Source organism: Oncorhynchus masou, unplaced genomic scaffold (assembly GCF_036934945.1).
Source record: "Oncorhynchus masou masou isolate Uvic2021 unplaced genomic scaffold, UVic_Omas_1.1 unplaced_scaffold_9397, whole genome shotgun sequence".
Classification (NCBI taxonomy): domain Eukaryota; kingdom Metazoa; phylum Chordata; class Actinopteri; order Salmoniformes; family Salmonidae; genus Oncorhynchus; species Oncorhynchus masou.
Window position 1 is genome coordinate 1 of NW_027015888.1, and position 10,507 is coordinate 10,507.

Consider the following 10,507-nt stretch of genomic DNA (forward strand, 5'->3'; position numbering starts at 1 on the left):
GAGTACACTACAGACTAGAGTACACTACAGACTAGAGCACACTACAGACTAGAGTACACTACAGACTAGGAGTACACTACAGACTAGAGTACACTACAGACTAGAGATACACTAGGCAGACTAGAGTACACTACAGACTAGAGTACACTACAGACTAGAGTACACTACAGACTAGAGCACACCACAGGACTAGAGCACACTACAGACTAGAGCACTGCTACAGACTTCACAAAGCTAAACCACCAACGTTGTACAGAACACTCACTCACAGACACAGTGCACATTCTAGCAGGAGTACAGGCGGCAGGACGTAGCACGGGCAAGGCCAGAGGGGTCCTTGGTCTGAAAGGGTTTCTGCATGGCCTTCTCTGAGCTCACAACCACAACACAAGAAGAATAAACATCTGGAACTAATAACACGTTACTAGTACTGGACCCGTAAGTGAATATATACAGTTGAAGTGGGAAGTTTACATACACTTAGGTTGGAGTCATTAAAACTCCTTTTCAACCACTCCACACATTTCTTGTTAACAAACTATAGTTTTGGCAAGTCAGTTAGGACATCTACTTTGTGCGATGACACAAGTCATTTTTCCAAAAATTGTTTACAGACCGATTATTTCACTTATAATTCACTGTATCACAATTCCAGTGGGTCAGACGTTTACATACACTAAGTTGACTGTGCCTTTAAACAGCTTGGAAAATTCAGAAAACGATGTCATGGATTTAGAAAGCTGGTGATAGTCTAATTGACATATTATTTGTCATGTCTTGTTATGTCTGTTCCTGTCCTTTCTCTTCACTCTGTCTCTGCTGGTCTTTTAGGTTACCTTCTCTGTCTCTCATTCTTCAGCTGTTCTACATCTCCCTAACTAGCTCATTCACTCTTTCACACCTGTTCTCTCTTCCCCTCTGATTAGGTCTCTATTTCTCTCTGTTCCTGCTACTTTCAGTGTCTGATTCTTGTTTGTGTTTTTGATGCCAGAAGCAAGCTGTCGGTCTCGTTTGCTTCCACCTTGTCCTATCCTGTCGGAGTCTGCCTGGCAGGTGCATCCTGCACTATACTACGTTCTTTTGTTCCATTGTCAACGTTGGAAGAGGATTTATGCCATTCCTGTTTTTCATTAAAGAACTCTGTTTTCTGTTAAAACCGCTTTGGGTCTTCACTCAAGTACATAACAGAAGAATCAGACCAAGAATGGACCCAGCGGCTCCGGACCCTTTCACTCCGCCGTCGAGATCCAGGGAGCGATGCTAGGCAGACACGAGGAGGAATTGTCTGCTGCTCGACATGCCGTTGAGACCCTGGCCGTCCAAGTCTCCGACCTCACAAGACAGGTTCACCAACTCCACCTCGATCCACCGCCCACTTCCAGGGTTTCCGAGTCTCCGGAGCCCAGGATCAACAACCCGCCCTGTTACTCTGGGGAGCCCACTGAGTGCCGCTCATTCCTCACTCAGTGTGATGTGGTGTTCTCTCTCCAGCCCAACACTTACTCCAGGAGCGCAGCCCGCATCGCCTACGCCATTTCTCTCCCTACCGGACGGGCGCGTGAGTGGGGCACGGCAATCTGGGAGGCGAGGGCTGAGTGTATTAACCAGTTTCAGGACTTTAAGGAGGAGATGATACGGGTTTTTGACCGTTCTGTTTTTGGGGAGGAGGCTTCCAGGGCCCTGTCTTCCCTATGTCAGGGGAATCGATCCATAACGGATTATTCTATTGAGTTTCGCACTCTCGCTGCCTCTAGTGACTGGAACGAGCCGGCTTTGCTCGCTCGTTTTCTGGAGGGTCTCCTCGTCGAGGTTAAGGATGAGATCCTCTCCCGGGAGGTTCCTTCCAGTCTGGACTCCTTAATAGCCCTCGCTATTCGCATAGAGCGACGGTTTGATCTTCGTCGCCGAGCTCGTGGAAAGGAGCTCGCGTTCTCCGTTGCTCCCCTCTCCACATCACTGCCACCTGCCGCATCACTGCCACCCTCCTCCGCCGGCTCGGATGCTGAGCCTATGCAGCTGGGGGTATCCGCATCTCGGCCAAGGAGAAGGAACGGAGAATCACCAATCGCCTCTGTCTCTACTGCGGCTCCGCTGGTCATTTTGTCACCTCATGTCCAGTAAAAGCCAGAGCTCATCAGTAAGGGGAGGGCTACTGGTGAGTGCAACTACTCAGGCCTCTCCTTCCGGTCCATCTCCGCTGGCCCGGTTCATCTGCTTCCTGCAGTGCCTTGATAGACTCTGGGGCGGAGGGCTGTTTTATGGACGAGACCTGGGCTCGGGAACATGACATTCCTCTCAGACAGTTAGGGAGCCCACGGCCTTGTTCGCTTTAGATGGTAGTTCTCTCCCCAAGATTCAGCGTGAGACGCTGCCTTTAACCCTCACTGTCTCTGGTAATCATAGCGAAACCATTTCTTTTTTAATTTTTCGTTCACCTTTTACACCTGTTGTTTTGGGTCATCCCTGGCTAGTGCGCCATAACCCTTCTATTAATTGGTCTAGTAATACTATCCTATCCTGGAATGTTTCTTGTCATGTGACCTGTTTAATGTCTGCTATCCCTCCTGTTTCCTCTGTCTCTTCTTCACAGGAGGAGCCTGGCGATTTGACAGGGGTGCCGGAGGAGTATCACGATCTGCGCACGGTGTTCAGTCGTTCCAAGGCCACTTCTCTCCTCCACACCGGTCGTATGACTGTAGTATTGATCTCCTTCCGGGAACTACTCCCCCGGGTAGATTATACTCTCTGTCGGCTCCCGAACGTAAGGCTCTCGAGGATTATTTGTCGGTTTCGCCGACGCCGGTACCATAGTCTCCTCCTCCTCTCCCGCCGGAGCGGGGTTTTTTTTTTGTTCAGAAGAAGGACGGGTCCCTGCGCCCATGCGTGGATTATCGAGGGCTGAATGACATAACAGTTAAGAATCGTTATCCGCTTCCTCTTATGTCTTCAGCCTTCGAGATCCTGCAGGGAGCCAGGTTTTTCACCAAATTGGACCTTCGTAACGCCTACCATCTCGTGCGCATCAGGGAGGGGACGAGTGGAAGACGGCGTTTAACACCCGTTAGGGCACTTTGAATACCGGGTTCTTCCTTTCGGCCTCGTTAACGCTCCAGCTGTCTTTCAGGCACTAGTTAACGACGTCCTGAGAGACATGCTGAACATTTTTGTTTTCGTTTACATGGACGATATCCTGATTTTTTCACCGTCTCTCTCGATTCATGTTCAGCACGTGCGACGCGTCCTCCAGCGCCTTTGGAGAACTGTCTTTATGTGAAGGCTGAGAAGTGCACTTTTCATGCCGCCTCTGTCCCTTTCTCGGTTCCGTTATTTCCGCTGAGGGCATTAAGATGGATCCCGCTAAGGTCCAGGCTGTCATTGATTGGCCCGTTCCTAAGTCACGCGTCGAGCTGCAGCGCTTTCTGGGCTTCGCTAATTTCTATCGTCGTTTCATCCGTAATTTCGGTCAGGTGGCAGCTCCCCTCACAGCCCTTACTTCTGTTAAGACGTGCTTTAAGTGGTCCGTTTCCGCCCAGGGAGCTTTTGATCTTCTTAAGAATCGTTTTACATCCGCACCTATTCTTGTTACACCTGACATCTCTAGTCAGTTTGTTGTTGAGGTTGACGCGTCAGAGGTGGGCGTGGGAGCCATTCTTTCTCAGCGCTCTCTCTCTGACGGCAAGGTCCATCCTTGCGCGTTTTTCTCTCATCGCTATCGCCGCCAGAACGTAACTATGATGTTGGTAATCGCGAACTGCTCGCCATCCGCTTAGCCCTAGGCGAATGGCGACAGTGGTTGGAGGGGCGACCGTTCCTTTTGTCGTTTGGACTGACCATAGGAACCTTGAGTACATCCGTTCAGCCAAACGACTTAATGCGCGTCAGGCTCGTTGGGCTCTGTTTTTCGCTCGTTTCGAGTTTGTTATTTCTTATCGTCCGGGCTCAAAAACACCAAGCCTGATGCTTTATCTCGTCTCTTCAGTTCTTCTGAGGTCTCCACCGACCCCGAGGGATTCTCCCTGAGGGGCGTGTTGTCGGGTTGACTGTCTGGGGAATTGAGAGGCAGGTAAAGCAAGCACTCGCTCACACTCCGTCGCCGCGAGCTTGTCCTAGGAACCTTCTGTTCGTTCCCGTTCCTACCGTCCGGCCGTTCTTCAGTGGGCCCACTCTGCCAAGTTAGCCGGCCACCCCGGCGTTCGGGTACGTCGCTACTTCCATTCGCCAGCGCGTTTCTGGTGGCCCACTCGGGAACGTGACGCGCGTCGATTTGTCGCGCTTGTTCGGTCTGCGCGCAGACTAAATCTGGGAACTCTCCTCCTGCCGGCCGTCTCAGACCGCTTCCCATTCCCTCTCGACCGTGGTCTCACATCGCTTTAGATTTCATCACCGGACTGCCTTCATCAGCGGGGAAGACAGTTATTCTTACGGTTGTCGATAGATTCTCTAAGGCGGCTCATTTCATTCCTCTCGCTAAGCTCCCTTCTGCTAAGGAGACGGCTCAGATCATTATCGAGAATGTTTTCCGAATTCATGGCCTTCCGTCTGACGTCGTTTCCGACAGAGGCCCGCAGTTCACGCCTCATTTTGAGGGAGTTTTGCCGCTTGATTGGGGCTTCCGTCAGTCTCTCGTCCGCTTTCATCCCCAGTCTAACGGCCGTCGAACGGGCCAATCAGACTGTTGGTCCATTTTACGCAGTCTTTCTTTTCGTAACCCTGCGTCTTGGTCAGAACAGCTCCCCTGGGCAGAGTACGCCCACAACTCGCTTCTCGTCTGTCGGTCTATCTCCTTTTCAGAGTAGCCTCGGGTACCAGCCTCCGCTGTTCTCATCTCAGCTCGCCGAGTCCTGCATCCCCTCCGCTCAGGCTTTTGTCCAGCGTTGCGAGCGCACCTGGAAGGGGGTCAGGTCGGCACTTTGCCGTAATAGGGCGCAGACTGTGAGGGCCGCTAAAAGGAGGACCAAGAGTCCTAGATATTGTTGCGGTCAGAGAGTATGGCTCTCCACTCAGAACCTTCCCCTTAAGACAGCTTCTCGCAAGTTGGCCCCGCGGTTCATTGGTCCGTTCCGTATTTCCCAGGTCATTAATCCTGTCGCAGTGCGACTTCTTCTCCCGCTGCCATTATCTTCGTCGCGTCACCCGGTCTTCCATGTCCCCTGTGTCAAGCCCTGCTCTTCGCGCCCCGCCGTCCCTCCCCCCCATCCTGTCGAGGGCGCACCCATCCACAGGGTTCGTAAGATTTTGGACATGCGCCGCCGTGTCATCAGTACCTAGTGGATTGGAGGGGTACGGTCCTGAGGAGAGGAGTTGGGTTCCTCTCGGGACGTGCTGGACCGTCATTGATCGATGATTTCCTCCGTTGCCGCCAGGTTTTCCTCGAAAGCTTCAGGAGGCGCTCGGTGAGTGGGGGGGTACTGTCATGTCTTGTTATGTCTGTTCCTGTCCTTTCTCTTCACTCTGTCTCTCTCTGCTGGTCTTTTTAGGTTACCTTCTCTGTCTCTCATTCTTCAGCTGTTCTACATCTCCCCTAACTAGCTCATTCACTCTTTCACACCTGTTCTCTCTTCCCCTCTGATTAGGTCTCTATTTCTCTCTCTGTTCCTGCTACTTTCAGTGTCTGATTCTTGTTTGTGTTTTTGATGCCAGAAGCAAGCTGTCGTCTCGTTTGCTTCCACCTTGTCCTATCCTGTCGGAGTCTGCCTGGCAGGTGCATCCTGCACTATACTACGTTCTTTTTGTTCCATTGTCAACGTTGGAAGAGGATTTATGCCATTCCTGTTTTTCATTAAAGAACTCTGTTTTCTGTTAAAACCGCTTTTGGGTCTTCACTCAAGTACATAACAGATGTATTTCAAGGCTTACCTTCAAACTCAGTGCCTCTTTGTTTGACATCATGGGAAAATCAAAAGAAATCAGCCAAGACCTCAGAAAGAAAATTGTAGACCTCCACAAGTCGGGTTCATCCTTGGGAGCAATTTCCAAACGCCTGAAGGTACCACGTTCATCTGTACAAACAATAGTACACAAGTATAAACACCATGGGACCACGCAGCCGTCATACCACTCAGGATGGAGACGCGTTCTGTCTCCTAGAGATGAACGTACTTTGGTGAGAAAAGTGCAAATCAATCCCGGAACAACAGCAAAGGACCTTGTGAAGATGCTGGAGGAAACAGGTACGAAAGTATCTATATCCACAGTAAAATGAGTCCTATATTGACATAACCTGAAAGGCCACTCAGCAAGGAAGAAGCCACTGCTCCAAAACCGCCATAAAAAGCCAGACTACGGTTTGCAACTGCACATGGGGATAGAGATCTTACTTTTTTGGAGAAATGTCCTCTGGTCTGATGAAATGAAAATAGAACTGTTTGGCCATAATGACCATCGTTATGTTTGGAGGGAAAAGGGAGAGGCTTGTAATCCAAAGAACACCATCCCAACCGTGAAGCACAGGGGGGGGGGGGGGCAGCTTCATGTTGTGGGGGTACTTTGCTGCAGGAGGGACTAGTGCACTTCACAAAATGGATGACATCATGAGGCAGGAAAATGATGTGGATATATTGAAGCAACATCTCAAGACATCACTTAGGAAGTTAAAGCTTGGTCGCAAATGGGTCTTCCAAATGGACAATGACCCCAAGCATACTTCCAAAGTTGTGGACAACAAAGTCAAGGTATTGGAGTGGCCATCACAAAGCCCTAACCTCAATCCCATAGAAAATGTGTGGGCAGAACAAGGAGAACAACAAACCTGCCTCAGTTACACCAGCTCTGTCAGGAGGAATGGGCCAACATTCACCCAACTCATTGTGGGAAGCTTGTGGAAGGCTACCTGAAATGTTTGACCCAAGTTCAACAATTTAAAGGCAATGCTACCGAATACTAATTGAGTGCATGTAAACTTCTGACCCACTGGGAATGTGATGAAAAAAATAAAAGCTGAAATAAATCATTAACTCTACTATTATTCTGACGTTTCACATTCTTAAAATAAAGTGGTGATCCTAACTGATCTAAGACAGGGAATTTTTTACCAGGATTAAATGTCAGGAATTGTGAAAAACTGAGTTTAAATGTATTTGGCTGAGGTGTATGTAAACTTCCAACTTCAACTGTATAAAAAAATGTGTAAGATACTGACAGACTCAGTGCTGCATCCATTTGTGGATGTGTTTGAAGGGGGAATGATTTGAGCGATGCACCATGGAAGTAAAGAGACGAAGTGTTTAAGTGACCTACCCATGTTGGTGTTGTGGATAACTGGCTTGCTCCACACTCCACTGCGTTCTTCGTTGTTGGGTCGGACACCAAACTCGTAGGCCGTGTTGGGCTTCAGGTTATCGATGACCATGTCGCTGGAGGGGCAGGTCTGTTGAGTCCACTTCCGGTTCCTCTCACGGTAACGCACTGTGTAGTGCCTGGGTCAACACAGATAGAACACAACATTGTTCATTATCACACATTGTCATCAGTAGTATTATAACATTGTGTATTGTTTCGTGACTATGACAACAAACATAGAATGTAATAGAAATGTCAGACATTGTGTAGTAACATGGATACTACAGCAGGATGACATAGTTTCTAGGGACTCATTTGTAACACAATGGCTTGTTATTTAGCTGTGACAGCTGTCTGTTCAACATTTTGTGACAGTGACAGCTGTGAATGCAGAGCTGTAAGTTCTAGTTTCCTGGTTGAGATGTGTTGTGCAGGCCGTGGTCGTGTGCGACATTCAAGTGTTTAGAAAGCTAGTAGGAACTTTAAAGTTTGCTGTGAGCAGAGCAGGTTGAGGTCAAGCTTTCCAATGGGTTTTCCAAAGCTCAGTGGAGAGAAGAGAGGAAGTTTAGAGAGGTACAGTTGGTTGATGTGTAGGATGAGGATCACTCCACCACTACTAAACACCTGTGCCCTCGCCCCACTGCCTCCTGGCGGAACAATGTGTTGCAGTTATACCAACATTTTAATGCTGTCTGTTGTGTATGACATACTGTAAATGTCAGGTGAGTGAAATACGTATTTCTCAAGCTGTGAAAATAATCTCCTTAGTGTGGTGGGACCCACTGTGTGCTTTTTGGCCCATCTGAGTACCCTTACTGCCCTGTGTCTCTATGGACAGAGAGCAGCAAGACAAACCAGCACTGGAACGGGAAAAACATGAACCTTTGTAGACAAGTTGGGACATGAGCTGTGTACCCGTAACCCCTCACTGGCTCACTCTGCTGAGCGTGCATGTTTGTGCGTCCTTACGTGTGTGTTGGTGTACTTTAACTCACCCGTCCTCCAGGCAGTCGTTCATGATGTCCCCCTCGTAGGGCATCTTGAGGAAGGTCCCCCAGGACAGCAGCACCGAGGTGGGGGTCACGGACCCAATCACCAGGTGCAGTGGCTTCTCCAGGTTCACCTTGCCTGGGGAGTCACAGGGGTCAGAGTTCAAAGGTCAACCTCATCAAATTCAAAGCAATGGGTATAAATAAGAAAAGAGTCAATGTAATCTATCAAATGATTACTGGTAACACAGAGTTGGTGCACGTGCAGTACCTGTGCACTGTTTCTTCACATTGTTAACTGGGACGGGCTGGACAGCAATCAGGTACTTGGGCTCGGCATCTGGAAGAGAGATTCAGGGTTTAGCACTGCTAGCAGAAGAAAGGTGTGTGTGTGTGTGTGTGTGTGTGTGTGTGTGTGTGTGTGTGTGTGTGTGTGTGTGTGTGTGTGTGTGTGTGTGTGTGTGTGTGTGTGTGTGTGTGTGTGTGTGTGTGTGTGTGTGTGTGAGCATCTGCATGTGTCTAAGTATGTGTGTTGTACGGATGTTGGATGAGTCAAGTGAGTCTACACAGATGTGTCCTTTGTCAGTGATGCATAGACTCAAACCATGAAGATTAAACATGTGTGCCAGAGCAATCTACCACAGTTCATGGGGCATAATCATGTAATCATACATTACATACTAAACACACACACACACGCCTCACCGATCTCGGTCTCGTAGGGCAGTCCGTTCTCTGGGAGTTGGATGAACTGTTTAGAGAACATGCTGCTGCCGTAGCCCAGGATGTAGCCCTCCAGCTTGGTGTCAGCGTTGGGACGTACAAACTTCATCACAATGGTGTCGCCTGTAGCGTTGATCCTCACCTTCATGTTCTGACGTCTCACTGGGGGCAGAGGAGAGCATATAGTATTCAGCATGGTGCGCACACACACACACACACACACACATGCCCCCCCCCTCCCCTCCTCCGGGGGTAGGCCGTCATTGTAAATAAGAACTTGTTCTTATTTGACTTGGCAAGTTAAGTAAAGGTTAAATAAAAATGATCATAAATATGTAAATTACTGGTAGTGAACAGGGACTGAAGCTAGGAGTGTTAATTGGGTGAGAGATCTTTGGCCAGGTCTGTGTTGGGTATGAGACGGAATGGAAGGATACAAAGTTCCTGCTGCGTTAACTTGTGAAGTTAAACGCAAAAACAGAGAGAAGTAGGTCAGAATGATCAAATATGTCACTCGTTTCAGGAAACTAGCCGTGTGTCGCACGTCAAAGAGGAGGCATTTGAACATAAACATTTATGTTTAAAAAACGTGTTCTGGAACATGTGAACGTTCATGTGCCTTAAAAGCAAATGTGTATATCTGAAAATACAAAGATTTGTTTTATTTTATTATGATCCTCGTTGGTTTAGCCATGGAAAAAGCCAGGCACCTTCCCGCTAGTCATGATTAGCTGAGATAATTGATGGGCTGGACACTCCGAGAGATGAGTTCGGATTGGTCTGCCATGCAGCGTGGTTGCTCTGTATGTGTAGGTAATTATTTCTCTGTCTATAACATGAGCTGCTCTGTATGTGTAGGTAATTATTTCTCTGTCTATAACATGAGCTGCTCTGTATGTGTAGGTAATTATTTCTCTGTCTATAACATGAGCTGCTCTGTATGTGTAGGTAATTATTTCTCTGTCTATAACATGAGCTGCTCTGTATGTGTAGGTAATTATTTCTCTGTCTATAACATGAGCTGCTCTGTATGTGTAGGTAATTATTTCTCTGTCTATAACATGAGCTGCTCTGTATGTGTAGGTAATTATTTCTCTGTCTATAACATGAGCTGCTCTGTATGTGTAGGTAATTATTTCTCTGTCTATAACATGAGCTGCTCTGTATGTGTAGGTAATTATTTCTCTGTCTATAACATGAGCTGCTCTGTATGTGTAGGTAATTATTTCTCTGTCTATAACATGAGCTGCTCTGTATGTGTAGGTAATTATTTCTCTGTCTATAACATGAGCTGCTCTGTATGTGTAGGTAATTATTTCTCTGTCTATAACATGAGCTGCTCTGTATGTGTAGGTAATTATTTCTCTGTCTATAACATGAGCTGCTCTGTATGTGTAGGTAATTATTTCTCTGTCTATAACATGAGCTGCTCTGTATGTGTAGGTAATTATTTCTCTGTCTATAACATGAGCTGCTCTGTATGTGTAGGTAATTATTTCTCTGTCTATAACATGAGC

The 10,507-nt window shown here is 47.9% G+C and overlaps 1 protein-coding gene across 1 annotated transcript; it reads right to left on the bottom strand.

Annotated features, from left to right (window-relative positions):
- Positions 1-285: 285 nt before the first annotated feature.
- Positions 286-9,186, bottom strand: LOC135538315 (target of Nesh-SH3-like). The gene is made up of 5 exons (XM_064964230.1): positions 8,973-9,186; positions 8,539-8,607; positions 8,274-8,406; positions 7,237-7,415; positions 286-368 (listed from the first exon to the last, which is right to left on the bottom strand). The coding sequence occupies exons 1-5, from the start codon at positions 9,184-9,186 to the stop codon at positions 286-288; spliced, it is 678 nt and encodes a 225-aa protein (XP_064820302.1).
- Positions 9,187-10,507: the final 1,321 nt, after the last annotated feature.

Coding starts and splice junctions, on each gene's coding strand:
- LOC135538315 (XM_064964230.1), bottom strand. CDS start 9,186: ATGCTGAATACTATATGCTCTCCTCTGCCCCCAGTGAGACGTCAGAAC. Junction 7,416..8,273: donor AACGACTGCCTGGAGGACGG/GTGAGTTAAAGT, acceptor GTGTTGACCCAG/GCACTACACAGTGCGTTACC. Junction 369..7,236: donor TATCCACAACACCAACATGG/GTAGGTCACTTA, acceptor TTGTGAGCTCAG/AGAAGGCCATGCAGAAACCC.